Raw genomic sequence first — 18376 nt, forward strand, 5'->3', positions numbered from 1 at the left:
ACTAAGAACTGAGAACCGAAAACGAGAGTTTAGAACGAGAACTGGTTGGCGAGAGCTAAGAAACGAGAAATGCGATCCGAAACACGAGATCGTTTATATGGTACTCGTCATACAAACATTTAAAATATAAATTCTTTTTGAATTTGGAACAAAATACGCAGAAGAAGAGTTAAACGAAAGAAGGGATTATAAATAAAACAAAATTCATGCAAAATGAGGAAAATAAATATAGATTGCAATAATATGGACGAAAATATGAAACGATAAAACAAAGAGATTAAATCGAAGTTAAATTAAAAGTAAAATCTCATGGACATATGTTCCAAATTAAAAAAAGAATGGAAAGAAGAAAAAATAAATGCAAGTAAAAAAGTTAATATAATGATTAAAATGACGCAGCAAATGATTAGAAATAAAAAATTACGTTTAAGCCAAATAATTGAATAAAAATAGTGATCAAATTACTTTCATAAAGATTTAAATTCATTTCAATAAACATTTAATTATATGTATTTCAAAGCACACAATGAACATGGAGCCTACTGCAGTCAGTTTATTAGCAATACAATTTTATCTCCTGCGCTACGCAGCCATTCTGGATATAACTGTTAACTTTACAATAACACAAACTAAAAGTCATAAGAAGTCACTCTCATTCAGCCAACAGCCTTGTCAAAGAGGACGGAGGAGCATACAGAGGAACAGAGCACCCTCTTGATCCTGGGGTGGGAAAGTGGCCATAAAGGCCGAAGTATTAGCAACGATCATCGGCATGAGAACGCAGTACCTACTGCAACCTACATCATTCTGAATCTGCTTAGTGTATTCATCTCTTGGTGTCCCTCTGTGATTTTTACCCTCCATGCTACCCTTCAATCCTAAATTGGTGACCCCTTGATGGCTCAGAACATGTCTTACCAACTGATCCCTTCTTCTAGTCAAGTTGTGCCACAAATTTTTCTTCTCCCCAATTCTATTCAATACCTCCTCATTAGTTATGTGATCTACCCATCTAATCTTCAGTAGGCCTATTCTTCTGTAGCACCCCATTTCGAAAGTTTCTATTTTCTTCTTGTCGAAACTATTTGTCGTCCATGTTTCACTTCCATACATGGCTAAACTTCATACAAATACTTTCAGCAACGACTTCCTGACACTTAAATCTATACTCGATGTTAACAAATTTCTCTTCTTCAGACACGCTTTCGTTGCCAATGCCAGTCTACACTTTATAACCGCTCTACTTCGACCACATCAGTTATTTTGCTCCCCAAATAGCACAACTCATCTACTACTTTAAGTGTCTCATTTCCTTATCTAATTCACTCAGCATCACCCGACTTAATTCGACTACGTTCCATTATCCTGATTTTGCTTTTGTTGATGTTCACCTTAAATCCTCCTTTCAAGACACTGTCCATTCCGTTCAACTTCACTTCCACGTCCTTTGCTGTCTCTGACAGTTTTACAATGTTATCGGCGAACCTCGAAATTTTCCTCAAATACATCGCCCTTGTATAGACCCTCTATATACTCCTTCCACCTTTCTGCTTTCCCTTCTTTACTTAGAACTGGGTTTCCATCTGTTCATACAAGTGGTTCTCTTTCCTCCAATGGTCTCTTTAATTTTCCTCTTACCCCTCGTGAGATATGCATCTACATCCTTACATTTGTCTCTAGCCATCGCTGCTTAGCTATTTTGCACTTCCTGTCGATCTCATTTTTGAGACGTTTGTATTGCTTTTTGGCTTCTTCATTTACTGAATTTTTATATTTTCTCCTTTCATCAATTAAATTCAATATTTCTTCTGTTACCCAAGGATTTCTACCAGCCCTCGTCTTTTTACCTACTTTATCCTCTGCTGCCTTCATTATTTCATCCCTCAAAGCTACCCATTCTTCTTCTACTGTATCTCTTTCCCCCACTTCTGTCAATCGTTCAATAATGCTCTCCCTGAAACTCTCTACAACCTCTCGTTCTGTCAGTTTATCCAGGTCCCATCTCCTTAAATTCCCACCCTTTTTCCAATTTCTTCAGTTTTAATCTACAGTTCATAACCAATAGATTCTGGTCAGAGTCCACATCTGGCCCTGGAAATGTCTTACAGTTTAAACCTTGGCTCCTAAATATCTGTCTTACCATTATATAATCTATCTGAAACCTTCCAGTATCTCCAGGTGTCTTCCATGTATACAACCTTCTTTCATTTTTCTTGAACCAAGTGTTAGCTATGATTAAGTTATACTCTGTGCAAAGTTCTACCAGGCGGCTTCCTCTTTCATTTCTTACTCCCAATCCATATTCACCTACTACGTTTCCTTCTCTCCCTTTTCCTACTATCGAATTCCAGTCACCCATGACTATTAAATTTTCGTCTCGCTTCACTATCTGAATAATTTCTTTTATCTCATCATACATTTCATCAATCTCTTCGTCAGATTTCGAAATCAGATTTTGGCGTACTCATGACCGGATACAGGCTGTGGTCTCAATTTGGTGATGACGAAGAGGAGAGTGAAGTTCAAGAGAGTCGTCCGGAACAATCAGTGTAGAAAGAAATGGAATACTGAACTACTCAAGAATAACGAGACGCGTTTGAATTTCTGTAAGGCTGTAAATACTGCGGCTGGTCCCAGCGGCGGTTCGAGTCCTCCCTCGGGCTTGGGTGTTTGTGTTTGTCCGCAGGATAATTTAGGTTAAGTAGTATGTACGCTTAGGGACTGATGACCTTAGCAATTAAGTCCCATAAGATTTAACACACATTTGAACTTTTTTTTTAAATACTGCGACAGTGAATTAATTAGAAGGCAGTTGAATGTAAAGGAATAGACATCTCTGAAAAAGGCATTCAATGAAGTTGGACAGAATGCTTGAATTAATACTTAAAAGAAAGAAGTACAAAAATTCTACGGTAAAGAGAAATGTAAATCACTTAATAATGAAATTAGTAGCAAGTACAGGGAAGCCAAGAGGAAATGTTTGCAGAAAAGAGAATTGATCTTCACAAGGACTGATCCAGTATATAGCAAAGCAAAAACAACTTTCGACGAAGTTAAAACAACGTAGGCAACGTGAAAATAGTAATGTTATTCAGTTTTTAAAAGCACAGAGAGCGGTAGATGGAAAGAGTGCACTGAATGCCTTTTTGACAGGGAGGAATTGTCTGATGACGTGATAGAATAAGAAACGGGAATCAGCATGTAATACATAGAGAATCCAGTGTTACAGTCAGAATATCACTGAGTTTTCGAAGACTAAAGATCAAATAAGACAGAGGGGAGAGAAAACTTTCATCCGCAATTTTTAAAATCATTGGACGAAGTAGCGACCAAACGACTTCAAGCTGGTCTGTAGAGACTATGAGGCTGTAGACATACCATAAGACTTTTGGAAAAATAGCTTCCATACAATTCCAAATATAGCAAGACCAGGTAGTGCGAAAACGATTGCATAGTCAGATTAACAGTCCACGCATCTAAGCTGTTGACAGGAATAACATGCAGAAGAATGGGAAAAACTGAAGATCTGCTGGATAAAATGTAAAGCCGTATATGATCTCATCAAAATGACGGACATAATCCACTCATTGAAATCTAATGCGTGTAAAATAGGCGCCATAAAGAGAATTACAGTTATTGTCGGGTGAGCGGTGTGCTGAACACATACCCTTCCGTATCGGCATCTGGTGGCGCCCAAGGGCCAGTCGGTACCGTTGAGCCTTCAAGGAACGTTCGGGCGGCGTTTGTTATATTGTAACCAACACAATAGATAATACCTACTTGCTATCTTTAGTAGGGATAGAACTTGCAGTTGCTATCTTTAGTAGAGATAGAACTTGCAGTTTACAAATAATGGGACATGTGCACTTCAGATCAAAATTACAAAACTGTTTCTAAATGAACGTTTTCACTACGAGTCAGTGCATGGAAATGTCTCAGGGTTCTTACCACGTCAATTTTCAGTGAGTCTGCGATGTCTCGAAAAGCAAACACTCTTCTACCTCCTTCTGCCAAGAGGATGGGAGGAAGTGAATACACTGCGATACGTCACAGACATTGCAAAATGAGGCGGCAAGAAGCCCAAGAAAATTTTATTAAAATATTTTTATTTGTAGCTTTAAATTTCGAAAGGAAAATTTGCAACCAGCTACACTTTTAGAATGAATGAATTATTTCAACGGTGAAATGCATGTCATCCAGGAAATGTGACTGGTTGTAGTTTTTTCTCTAGCAATATTTGACATGACAGCAACGGTGTTCTCAAGCCATCGTGGGTAAAATAATATAGTTACTTTCTAGTTATTCAATCTGCATATAAAGAAATAAAAATAATTAATAACGATCTGAAAGAGACTATAACTTTACCCAAATACAAATAAAACAACAGTTGTACTTTCTATGTTCTAATCTCCTTTCATCAGTTCACCTGTTACGTTTTACGCTTCCGTTTATGCATCAATATTGCATTAGCTACGCAATAAGGTGCAGAGGAACAATAAGATCACGAAAAGCAGGCAGTGAACCGATCATTTTTGTTTTTCCTGACACTCCCTTGATTTCGCAACGGATGCAAAATTTGTGTATCTAATATACAAAGTATCCTCATCGACTAAACGTTAATAAGCGGTTAAAGAAATCGAAACAGGATTTTCCACAAATGGTAAAACGTGAAGACGTGAATATTTCGATGTTCAGTAATCGTGAAGTTTATACTCCTTGAGATTTTCGTGTAATTGTGGTTGGTTAGTTGATCTGAGGGAGGGGACCAAACGCGTCATTATGCTTTTTTAATAAAATAATGTGCATTTGTAACGGTATTCCCAAGAATAGTTATTCGATACATTTTTACGTGACTACTGGACGTCAAACTGCAATTTGTTGGGAGTCTGTCTTCACATCTCGTTTTTCAACTATTTATGAGAACATTTTTCTGCCACGAGTGCCAAAACTGAAACTTCCTCTGCTGTTCTAGACTGGGACACGAACCCGGATCCTTTCCACTAGAGGACATGCTTCTAGCCACAATTGATAACGTTCCCTCTATTCTGAGATTGCCCCTTCCACACTCACCAAGTTTCATAGAACTTTTTCTTTCATCAGTTCGCCTGTTACGTTTTATGCTTCGATTTGTGCATCAAGATTGCATTAGCAATTTTTTATTATTCTAGCACTCCAAGAAGACACGATATCACGCAGAAGTTACCTAGGCACAGACTAAACTTTGGCCGGCCGTGGTGGCCGAGCGGTTCTGTGCGCTTCAATCTCGAACCGCGTGACCGGTCCGGTCGCAGGTTCGAATCCTGTCTCGGGCATAGATGTCTGTGATGTCCTTAAGCTAATTAGGTTTAAGTAGTTCTAAGTTCTAGAGGAGTGATGACCTCATATGTTAAGTCGCATTGTGCTCAGAGCCATTTGAACTACACTCCTGGAAATGGAAAAAAGAACACATTGACACCGGTGTGTCAGACCCACCATACTTGCTCCGGACACTGCGAGAGGGCTGTACAAGCAATGATCACACGCACGGCACAGCGGACACACCAGGAACCGCGGTGTTGGCCGTCGAATGGCGCTAGCTGCGCAGCATTTGTGCACCGCCGCCGTCAGTGTCAGCCAGTTTGCCGTGGCATACGGAGCTCCATCGCACTCTTTAACACTGGTAGCATGCCGCGACAGCGTGGACGTGAACCGTATGTGCAGTTGACGGACTTTGAGCGAGGGCGTATAGTGGGCATGCGGGAGGCCGGGTGGACGTACCGCCGAATTGCTCAACACGTGCGGCGTGAGGTGTCCACAGTACATCGATGTTGTCGCCAGTGGTCGGCGGAAGGTGCACGTGCCCGTCGACCTGGGACCGGACCGCAGCGACGCACGGATGCACGCCAAGACCGTAGGATCCTACGCAGTGCCGTAGGGGATCGCACCGCCACTTCCCAGCAAATTAGGGACACTGTTGCTCCTGGGGTATCGGCGAGGACCATTCGCAACCGTCTCCATGAAGCTGGGCTACGGTCCCGCACACCGTTAGGCCGTCTTCCGCTCACGCCCCAACATCGTGCAGCCCGCCTCCAGTGGTGTCGCGACAGGCGTGAATGGAGGGACGAATGGAGACGTGTCGTCTTCAGCGATGAGAGTCGCTTCTGCCTTGGTGCCAATGGTGGTCGTATGCGTGTTTGGCGCTGTGCAGGTGAGCGCCACAATCAGGACTGCATACGACCGAGGCACACAGGGCCAACACCCGGCATCATGGTGTGGGGAGCGATCTCCTACACTGGCCGTACACCACTGGTGATCGTCGAGGGGACACTGAATAGTGCACGGTACATCCAAACCGTCATCGAACCCATCGTTCTATCATTCCTAGACCGGCAAGGGAACTTGCTGTTCCAACAGGACAATGCACGTCCGCATGTATCCCGTGCCACCCAACGTGCTCTAGAAGGTGTAAGTCAACTACCCTGGCCAGCAAGATCTCCGGATCTGTCCCCCATTGAGCATGTTTGGGACTGGATGAAGCGTCGTCTCACGCGGTCTGCACGTCCAGCACGAACGCTGGTCCAACTGAGGCGCCAGGTGGAAATGGCATGGCAAGCCGTTCCACAGGACTACATCCAGCATCTCTACGATCGTCTCCATGGGAGAATAGCAGCCTGCATTGCTGCGAAAGGTGGATATACACTGTACTAGTGCCGACATTGTGCATGCTCTGTTGCCTGTGTCTATGTGCCTGTGGTTCTGTCAGTGTGATCATGTGATGTATCTGACCCCAGGAATGTGTCAATAAAGTTTCCCCTTCCTGGGACAATGAATTCACGGTGTTCTTATTTCAATTTCCAGGAGTGTATTTGAACTAAACTTTGTTTCCAGGATGAACAAATCACTCTGCAGCGAAATACACGCTATTGTGGGACTTCCTGGCACGTAACAGCTGTTTACTGGTCGATGCACACAGTTTTAGTTCACCAGGAAGCTCCGCAACAGCGCACAGTTCACTGCGGTACGGACGATTCTTTCAATCACCATGTCTTATTCTAAAGAGCCCTAGAATGTCTCTAGAACGATCCCTTCTTCTGTTTAAAGAAGCTGCTTCTGTATCTGGAGAAACTAAGAAGTATATAGACTGCACAGTTAAATACTCGCCTTTTGAGTTCTGTCACAATTCCAAACCTTTCTTCTATGTCAACTGTTAATGAAATATTAGAAACGACTTATAAAAGGCGAAATGATAGACTCAAGAAAAAGATGCTTGTCAGTTGTGAATAGATCATGTACTCTTCATACCGATTTTCTTTGGATTAGTGCAAAACGTTGTAAGTTTGATAGCCTAATTTTGGTATTCAGTAAAAGTTATGAGAACTATATTTTCATTTGACGTGTCACATTTTATATCTGTGCTCTGGATACTTTTCAAATACAAGTTTTAAATAGTCGATATGTTACGTCACAGAGGTTCCCATCGCACCCACCTCAGATTTAGTTATAAGTTGGCACAGTGGATAGGCCTTGAAAAACTGAACACAGATCAATCGAGAAAACAGGAAGAAGTTGTGTAGAACTATGAAAAACAAAATAAGCAAAATATACAAACTGAGTAGTCCATGCGCAGGATAGGCAACATGAAGGTGAGTCCTAGTTGAGGATGGCCGTGGCCCCGTGGTTAGCGTGAGCAGCTGCGGAACGAGAAGTCCTTGGATCAAGTCTTCCCTCGAGTGAAATGTTTACTTTCTTTATTTTCGCAAAGTTATGATCTGTCCGTTCGTTCGTTGACGTCTCTGTTCACTGTAATAAGTTTAGTGTCTATGTTTTGCGACCGCACCGCAAAACCGTGCGATTAGTAGACGAAAGGACGTACCTCCCCAATGGGAAACGAAAACATTTGATCGCAAGGTCATAGGTCAACCGATTCCTCCACACGAAAACACGTCTGATATGTTCTATACGACACTGGTGACGGCATGTGCGTCACATGACAGGAATACGTTGTCGATCCACCTAACTAGTACACTTGGCGAATGGGTAAAAAGATTCTTCTACCTTGCCCAATTTAGGTTTTCTTGTGGAAGTGGTAATCACTCGCCGGCCGCGGTGGTCTAGTGGTTCTAGGCGCGCAGTCCGGAACCGCGGGACTGCTACGGTCGCAGGTTCGAATCCTGCCTCGGGCATGGATTTGTGTGATGTCCTTAGGTTAGTTAGGTTTAAGTAGTTCTAAGTTCTAGGGGACTGATGACCACAGAAGTTAAGTCCCATAGTGCTCAGAGCCATTTGACCAATTTTTTTATAATCACTCCCAAAAAAGTGATGAAAACATAAGAGTTTGTCACATAAACTGCAACAAATGAATGCAACAGTTTCACAGTCTCACAGTTTTCAAATGGTTCTGAGCACTATGCGGCTTAACTTCTGAGGTCATCAGTCGCCTAGAACTTAGAACTAATTAAACCTAACGAACCTAAGGACATCACACACATCCATACCCGAGGCAGGATTCGAACCTGCGACCGTAGCGGTCACGCGGTTCCAGACTGAAGCGCCTAGAACCGCACGGCCACACAAGCCGGCCGCACAGTTTTCCCTGTGCTCTGTCAAAACATATGTTTTTAACGTTTTCAAATTTTTCCGATGTAGACCGTCAAATCCTGCATATGTCCAAGCAAATCTGAACATGTCCTGGAATTTTGGAGAGCGAAGTTGATTATATGTGAGTGCATGGACTTTGATAATTGTCTGAAAATAAAAAATAAAACTTCTCACACAAGGGAAGACTTGAACCAAGGACCTCTCACTCCGGAGCTGCTCATGCTAACCACGGGTCCAGGGCGCTCTTGTTACCTATCATCATGGACTATTCAGTTTGTATATTTTGCTTATTTTTTTCATAGTTCCACACAACTTCTTCCTGTTTTCTCGATTGATCTGCGTTCAGTTTTTCAAGGTATATCCACAGTGCCAACTTCTAACTAAATCTGAGGGGGGAGCGATGGGGAGGTTCCCTTGTATGTAGAAGCAATGTGATCTTTGGTTGCAAGCAGCATTGTCGTCCCATTAGGATTCTGAGAAAAGAGAGTGAATCGGTGTTGGTGACGGTACTAAGCGCTCAGGAAATTATTAGCAGTGCTCAGAGGTTGTTGAATTTTGGAAATATCATTTGGTAGAGATCAATTTGAAAAATGTGAAGATTTTCAGGTAATGTTGTTGTTGTTTTGCTTGCCTGCGCGTGATTTATGATATGCTTGAAAAAGGGAAATATTTAGTAAAATTTTTCTTTATTGTTTTAGGTTAGTTAGTTTGAGTGTCGAGACGAGATCTAGTAAGATTATGTGTTCACATGGTTTGCACTCGGAAGTTATAGATTTTCGATTTCAATAATTAATTTCACGGCAGAGTCAAATTTTTTTTACAAAAAGAGTGATAGTTGTAAAGCTGGTTGCCATTTCTCAAGGACTCAGAGTTTCAATATAGTTTTTGAATGCTAGTTTCTTTTCATTTATTCAGTAAATACAATATTTACCACCATCTCCTCACGAATTTCATTTTCCAATTATGCTTTTCGCCACATTGTACTTTTTGGAACACAGTGATTGAAGTATGATGTGCGTAGCATAGTTGAATGTCTTAAAATTGCACTGAGCAAGGCGTTCTTTCCTTTAGCTAGACTGCTTCTACGCTACATCTTTTGTTTGCCGCGCGAAGTGGTCGCGGGGTTAGAGGCGCCGTGTCACGGATTGCGTGACCACTCCTGCCGGAGATTCGAGTCCTGCCTCGGGCATGGATGTCTGTGTTGTTCTTGGCATAAGTTAGTTTAAGTAGTGTGTAAGTCTAGGGGCCGATGACCTCAGCAGTTTGGCCCCTTAGGAATTCACACACATTTGAAAATTTTTTTCTTTTCTGTTCACCACTTTCGAGTAGCACCGAGTTTCCCTTGGCGCAGGTAAGCCATAAGAATGTATTAGGGCCAGTTTAACAACACGGCTGGAACACAAAAAGACCATTTACAGTTAAGCTCTGCGTTTCAAAATTGTTATCAGGTTCAGTTTAGGTAAAGTGCGTCAGATTGTATTTGTTTGACAGACAGTTTATTTTTTACACAGCAGCGTTACATTCGTAAGTGAATCATTTAATGTTTGTAATTTTATTTAGTCAGTTTTTGTACGTATTTCATATGACATTTTATTGAATAATTTTGGTCTGTTGTTCTTTCAAAATTTGTTTTATAATTTTATCTAGTATTTTTGTTCTGTTAGCACTGTACGTTGGAATTACAACTCACAGTGACGTCACGTGTAGTAGCACTATTCGCTGTACCTGAGGCGACGCACCTTGTATCGCTCCTGTCTAGAGTCTGTGTTTCGGGAGAATGACTGATGTGTGCACAGTGACGCGGGTTTAGTCGAGTACGTAGTTCAAATTTTCATCTGCTAGAGGGCAGTAGCGGACAGGACTAAACAGAAAGAACTAAAATGTAGTTAAGACTTTTGACCACCAGAGTCCAGTGGCGCACAGAGACATTCAACAAACAGGTCAAGAGAATGTTTTTGTAAATTGTTCTGTTTATTTCTTGAAGGCTTTTTTATTTATTTATGTTTGTACAGTTTTGTATATGCTATTAGTAGTGTGAATGATGCGTGAATGCGGTCTAAAGTAAATATGTAGATCATTGTTGTACTGATGACCGCTGTTCGAACTAGTGTGAGAAAGTTTTAAGACATTGTGAATGCAGTCGGCGGCGAAATTTGTATCATATGTTAAGTAAGTTTATGGTAAAAGGAAAGCTAATTAGAGTGCAACTGAAAATAGTTATAGTCATGAAAATTGCAGACTAACGTGGGTGAATAATATCTTCCTTTTGGCCTTGAAGAAAACTGACCAATCAGAACGGAACTTTCTTCGCCCGTCTTTTCTCTTGGAGATACAGAATGCTCACAGCAGTCTAAGAAGTCGGAGCCCAGCTCCGAAGGAAGCTATAGTTTGCCGGTTTTAGTTGTGCTACTTGTTTCAAAAGTGTTTTAAAGTCAAGACTTATTTACTCCGGTGTATCTTTTAGAAAGTATGGATTTTTTAAGTAATTTTGTAAATGAGGAAAGAGTAATTCCGCGTGGCACATTGATCAGATAGGTGATTAAATACAAACATGAGTGCATTAGGCACAGATAAACGTAATAGTCATTTAAGAACAAACCGTGCTTAATAGCTGTTCGGATTTCTGGAAATACGTAACCACAAACTTGCTAACGTGAATGAAACGGTTTGTACATGTATGTGTTAAGATTAGCACGGTCTTGGCAGTGAACGCGTACATCTCTAGGTTCAGAATAAACCGAATTTTTGCCTGTATTTCCACCTGTAATTCAAAATTAGGACATTTCCCGATTGTTAGAATAGTTACGTTGTATGCAGCCTGGTGCGAGTTACAGTATGGTAGGTTTCTGCTCGCCTTTCCTACCGGCAATCTGCTGCAACGAGTTAACAGGTAGATGCAGGCAATGGGCGAATGTAATCGCGCCGCCGCATACTGTGCAATATTGAATTTCACTGGACAGATTACCTAGTTTAAAGTTTTATGTTTTCTAATAAATTCGTTAAACGTTAATTCTAATACAGTTATACAGTTTCGGATAGTTTTGGCGGCTTCATTTATCAGATAGCTTTTATATAATTGCACCACTTGCATTGTTCGCGATTACAAAACCGACACACACGAACTAGAAAGGTTCGTTTTAGTTCAGTTTTAGTTCAGAGCAATCAAACTCTTTTAATATTATGAACACACGTTACGACGTTTAGAAAACGATTAAAATGTTCTGCCAAGACTAACTGAAACATGTATTTTGTCGTAGGACTTTTCATTATAATTAAACAATGTACCTGTCTAATTAAAATTGATCCCGTGTATTATACACTGACGTAAAAGAAAATCGCAACACCAGGAAGGAATTGTACGACATAAACAAAAGTTGGTAGGCGTGTTTCTACATCTGAAAGGTGACGTCCATTCAAATTTCTCACCAGAGTGGCGCTAGCAGAGCCACTATGCGGATACAAATCAGTTTTGCTTCAAATACACGCCTTAACGGTCGTGAGCGTTGATTACTTTTGAGATTGGAAATGGTGACTTGATGTTAGACAAGATGTCTTTAAGGCAACAAAGACGCCATTATTAGCATCTCCCTGAGTTTGAGCGAAGTCATGTAACAGAGCTACGAGAAGCTGGATGTTCCTTCTGTGAGATTGCAGAAAAAGTTGTCAGGAATGTAACCACTGTACACGATTGCTCCCAGCGGTGATTTCGAGAATGTATGATCGCAGGTATACCGGGCTCCGAACGGCCACGCGGCAGAACCGAGAGCGAAGACTATGGTGTCCGGCGCATGGCTCTGGCGCATCTACTCCAACTGCAGCAGCAATCTGACCAGCAGTTGGCACCACAGTGACACAACGAATCGTTACAGAACGGTTTCCTCAAGGCCATTTCCGAGCCAGACGCGCTGTAGCGTGCCTTCTACTGACAAACCACCGCCGTTTGCGACTTAAGTAGTGTCAAACGAGAGCTCATTGGAGGGCACGGTAGAGGGCAGTCGTGTATTCTGACGAAAGCTGGATTTGTCTCGCTTGCCCCCCTTCTTGCAGCGGTGTACCGTAGGTCTCTACAAGAGCGCAGCGTTCCAAAGGATTGGAAAAGGGCACAGGTCATCCCCGTTTTCAAGAAGGGACGTCGAACAGATGTGCAGAACTATAGACCTATATCTCTAACGTAGATCAGTTGTACAATTTTGGAACACGTATTATGTTCGAGTATAATGACTTTTCTGGAGGCTAGAAATCTACTCTGTAGGAATCAGCATGGGTTTCGAAAAAGACGATCGCGTGAAACCCAGCTCGCGCTATTCGTCCACGAGACTCAGAGGGCCATAGACACGTGTTCCCAGGTAGATGCCGTGTTTCTTGACTTCCGCAAGGCGTTCGATACAGTTCCCCACGGTCGTTTAATGAACAAAGTAAGAGCATATGGACTATCAGACCAATTGTGTGATTGGATTGAAGAGTTCCTAGATAACAGAACGTAGCATGTCATTCTCAATGGAGAGAAGTCTTCCGAAGTAAGAGTGATTTCAGGTGTGCTGCAGAGGAGTGTCGTAGGACCGTTGCTATTCACAATATACATAAATAACCTTGTGGATGACATCGGAAGTTCACTGAGGATTTTTGCGGATGATGCTGTGGTATATCGAGAGGTTGTAACAATGGAAAATTGTACTGAAATGCAGGCGGATCTGCAGCGAATTGACACATGGTGCAGGGAATGGGAATTGAATCTCAATGTAGACAAGTGTAATGTGCTGCGAATACATAGAAAGAAAGATCCTTTATCATTTACCTACAATATAGCAGGTCAGTAACTGGAAGCAGTTAATTCCATAAATTATCTGGGAGTACGCATTAGGAGTGATTTAAAATGGAATGATCATATAAAGTTGATCGTCGGTAAAGCAGATGCCAGACTGAGATTCATTGGAAGAATCCTAAGGAAATGCAATCCGAAAACAAAGCAAGTAGGTTACAGTGCGCTTGTTCGCCCACTGCTTGAATACTGCTCAGCAGTGTGGGATCCGTACCAGATAGAGTTGATAGAAGAGATAGAGAAGATCCAACGGAGAGCAGCGCGGTTCGTTACAGGATCATTTAGTAATCGCGGAAGCGTTACGGACATGATAGATAAACTTCAGTGGAAGACTCTGCAGGAGAGACGCTCAGTAGCTCGGTACGGGCTTTTGTTGAAGTTTCCAGAACATACCTTCATCGAGCAGTCAAGCAGTATATTTCTCCCTCCTACGTATATCTCGCGAAGAGACCATGAGGATAAAATCAGAGAGATTAGAGCCCACACAGAGGCATACCGACAATCCTTCTTTCCACGAACAGTACGAGACTGGAATAGAAGGGAGAACGGATTGAGGTACTCAAGGTACCCTACGCCACACACCGTCAGGTGGCTTGCGGAGTATGGATGTAGATGTAGATGTAGACAGCCGAGCGCTGGTTAGAAAGGGGCCGGTTGAGAGCGTGCAACCAGCGTGTCTCCGTGCTAGACACACTGGACCTACACCTGGAGTTATGGTGTAGGATAGGATTTCGTATGGCTGCAGAAGCACTCTCCTGGTTTTCCCCAATCTCTTGATTCGACCTGTCGTGCTGCCATTCAAGTACAGCTTTCCATTGGATGTTTTCCAGCAGAATAACGCTCGACCCAACATGCTCTACAGTGTCGCTTTGTTGCCATGGCCTACTCTATTACCAGATTTGTCTCCAGTCGAGCACATAGGACATCATCGAACAACTATAGAGTCATCGACAACCAGAATTAAACGTTCCTGTATTGACCGATCATATGCAACAGGCATGGAATTCCATCCTCCAACGGTTCTTAACGTACCCGCAATTCACATTTGCCATGATGTATCTCACTCTTTCATCTTGCCATGTTAATCGCTTAAATATGTTGCCTAGACAAATGTATTCCCGTAATATCATTTCTCTACATGAGTTATTTTTTTGGTGTTGCGATTTTTTTCCGTCATTGTAGTAGCTTCCGTCATTTACTCACTGTATTCTAATAACACGCTGGTGTCCTCTAGCAATATGTTCTTCATCACAACAAAAGTGTCACGAAACTGCAGCAAGTACAACGCCGCCAGACAGAAATACCGCAACAACAAGTTGAAGCTACCTTGCAGTGCGGCCTCCTTTGCGCATGCGACAACGTGCCCGCCGTGTCCTGCGCTCAGACTGTAACATGACGTCTCTAATCTGTAAGGCCAACTCGTATTTCTCTCGCGTTAGCAGTCGCTGCGCGACCTACAGCGGCGGTTCCGCCGCCCAGCTGCAGCTCTGCTTTCGTGACGCAAACGCCCTACTGCCGGCAGACAAGTCCCGCGGCGCATCCCGTGTTGATACAGCCGCCACGCGCTGCTCCAGGTAAACAATGAACAGCACTGCCGGCCGGTCCACGGCGCTGTTTCGACAGACAGGTTGCGCTTCATTAAGTGTCTGCTTAGCAGTTCGTGGCCTAGTAATTAAGAAGTTCCGAAGCTGCAGTTCCTTGGTCAGAGAATGGCTTCGCCAGTACTCTATAAAACAAAGTTACTTGAGAACACATCGTTGTGACCTGTTCGGTAATTTTTAGGAGTCACGTTCTCAGGATTCGTAGAGATGATTTCATACTGTCTTAATGGTGTATGCCTTACGCCCAGGGCGTTAAGTATTATATATATATATATATATATATATATATATATATATATATATATATATATATATGCAGACTTAATCGACGAATCAAGGACGGGATTCGAACCCACATCTCTTGCTCCTTAGGCTGATGCGCTAACCACTACGCCACCCTGGCACAGTGGCTTTGCACAGCTGCACGCACTACACTACTACACCTCAATCCAAATTCTCATTCACTCCTCAGCCCACTCGAGAAGGTCTCTTGAACCATGTAGTTTCATTTGATCATTAGGTATTACCTCCTTGGACATCGATATAGGCGATTTGACGAAACTCAGGTAAAGAATCGGAAACGGCATTGCATTTCAGCTTAGTTACAGCAATAAGATCAAAGTTGGGATTATACTATGCTACGATGCAGTGCATGTGTCTGGGTAATATTACACAAGCGCTCCGGAATTTTCCAGTGTGAAGTCTCGTCTTTCATGGTTGAAATACGAGCGTTGCTCTGCAATTAGTGTCAGGCATGGGTCATGGCAACGGCTTGCTGTGATGATGCCGACCATCTATAGTAAACCTCGCAGGTTTCCTCAGTAACAAAGGCCGTATAAAAGCGAAGCGTAAGTTTTTAACAGACATATGACGAGATTAAGGCTGAAATAATACATTTCCTGAAGTTCGATTGTTCGTAATGAATCACTTTTCGTCTTCAGATTCAACAACTCCTAAATTTCGACGACAGGAACAATTTTTACTTGTCCTTGTTCCAGCATTAACTGATATTACTGTAGCAGTTCAAATTTAGCTTTAGCAGCGCTATATTTGTTGATGTTACAGGCTGCAGGCTAAGAAATTTCTTCTGTTATTTCTGATTAATTATCGTCATAATTGAGTGTTGTTCATTGTGTGCGCTGAGCACTGCACTGCGCCGTAGGCCGTTTACTATATTTCATGGGAAAATTAGAAAAAAATAAGAATAGTCAAACAGCAGGTACTTTTAATCATAACACTCCAATACGTACTGTCTCGATTCCGTTGATAGCACGATGGTTCATTAGAAGGCGACTAGGGTTCACTCTTTAATGTTTGCGTAAAATTTAAGGCGAAATTGGTGCAAGGCAATGGGGCGATTAGAAATTTGAACTTCTATTTGGGGACGAGCGGAGTCCAAAATACCTTCCGAGCATAGAGATTACGATATGTTGTGATTTCCCAAAACCAATTACGGCGAATCCTCAGATAGCTCCTTTTACAAGCCTACCTACGATTTCCTGTCCATCCTCATTCAGTTGCTGAGCGAGATGGCGCAGTGCTTTGGTCACTGGTCTCGCCTTCTACAGAATGGTTGTTAAAATCCTTGTCTCTGTGCAGCTGTTCCGATTTATGTTTTTCGAGGTTCCGTAAATCGATTAAGTCGAGTGCTGTAACGGTTCCTCTGAAGCGAAAAGAGCCGATATCCTTTCCGATCTTGCCCCAATCGCAGCTTCTGTTGGGTCACTGATGACCTCATCGTAGACAGGATGTTAAACACGGATCCTCCTCCCTCTTTATCTTTACCCAGCTGGGTACGCTCTGCGTCTCTATCAGCAACGGTATAGTCGGGATGTACAATAAATGTCGTTCGTTCCTTAGCACCAGATCCTGCATTCTGGAGAGTAATTTGCTTCTGTGTGAACCTTGTCAGGAAGAAAATGGTTCAAATGGCTCTGAGCACTATGGGACTCAACTGCTGTGGTCATAAGTCCCCTAGAACTTAGAACTACTTAAACCTAACTAACCTAAGGACAGCACACAACACCCAGCCATCACGAGGCAGAGAAAATCCCTGACCCCGCCGGGAATCGAACCCGGGAACCCGGGCGTGGGAAGCGAGAACGCTACCGCACGACCACGAGATGCGGGCATGTCAGGAAGAGAATGGGTTTGTACCATGTGACAAGTAGAATTTACTAGTGTTAGTGATACCCGAACAATGACAGTAATGGATTTCTGTGAAAACGTAGTTAACCAATGAAGACAAGTAGAAAAGAACGAAAACGAATATAGAAGGACCCAGAGGACACATATAGATTTAGGATCGTGCATATTGGTACGTACTCCATTGACGGTGACGTCCTCGTCAGTGACGGCCAATGCAGCGAACTCGAACATGTTGACGACCAGCTTGAGCCGTCCGCCTTCCTTGTTGCGCCATATCCAGTGAGGGATGTAGAAGGCGAACGCCTGCAGAAACAGCACGAACGGCACCCACTGGTAGTAGGCGTGTCGAATGATGGGTTCGCCCTCCACGTACGGTCCCACGCCAGGCAGCGGCGCGCCGCTCAGCACGGACGATGGGTCCAGGTGGCGGACCACGGTGTACGTGCTCGTGAAGAAGCAGAACGTCTCGATCACGTTGTTGGGGATGGCTTTGTCGTTGACGCAGCGGATATGCTCGCCGATGTACTGGCGGCTCGTCACCAGGATGGTGCACACCAACAGCAGCAGGAAGGTGACGCGGTAGTGCAGCTTGAAGACGAGGTTGTCGATGCTGACGAGCTTCGGCTTGATGTTGACATTCTTGGCGATCGAGGCGAACGTGTTGATCATGGTGTCGGCTGGTGCGGCCGAGCTGCGCGCACCGCGGGTGTCTACGGCTCACTGATAACGCGCCCGACAGCGCAGCCTCCGCGCCGCTCAGGTCCTATCGTTGTCCCAGCGTAAACTCACACGTCACTACACCGTAAAGGCGGTGGAAATAACTCGGCAAGCGTGACAAACACACAGACGCCCGACGTTCTCAGAACATTACTGACCGTGACTGCGTACGATATGCTGTATCTAATCCCTGTAGAATGAGTCGATTTGTTCTGAAAGGTACGCGGTAGTGAAATCTTTCGAGTAACTGTAGTACTTGCTTAGCTGTAACTAATGCTCCAGCACGACGCACTTTGCAGCTTTTCAACGTTCGTTCTTGTGAGCTGAAACAGGAGTAAACTGAACTGCTATTCTTTATAACTTGCATCTTTGTTGTTGTTGTGTCTAGACAAGACAGCCTAGACACAATGCGAGGAAGCCGAAAGGCACGCGCTTAAACTCACGCAGGCTGGCGTGAGGTCTGAAACAGGATACGTAATGAATGCTGTAAAGAAAAGTACGTAGCTTCTGGAAT

The 18376-nt window shown here is 43.2% G+C and overlaps 1 protein-coding gene across 1 annotated transcript in view; it reads right to left on the reverse strand.

Moving 5' to 3' along the window:
• Positions 1-17851, reverse strand: part of LOC126163044 (innexin inx7) — a 165083-nt gene extending 147232 nt beyond the window's left edge. The window contains exon 1 of the mRNA XM_049919941.1: positions 17323-17851. Coding sequence (XP_049775898.1) covers positions 17323-17814 — 492 coding nt within the window. The 5' untranslated portion in view covers positions 17815-17851. The remainder of the gene's footprint in view (positions 1-17322) is intronic.
• Positions 17852-18376: the final 525 nt, after the last annotated feature.

This window comes from Schistocerca cancellata, chromosome 1 (genome assembly GCF_023864275.1).
Source record: "Schistocerca cancellata isolate TAMUIC-IGC-003103 chromosome 1, iqSchCanc2.1, whole genome shotgun sequence".
In the NCBI taxonomy this organism is placed as follows: Eukaryota; Metazoa; Arthropoda; class Insecta; order Orthoptera; family Acrididae; genus Schistocerca; species Schistocerca cancellata.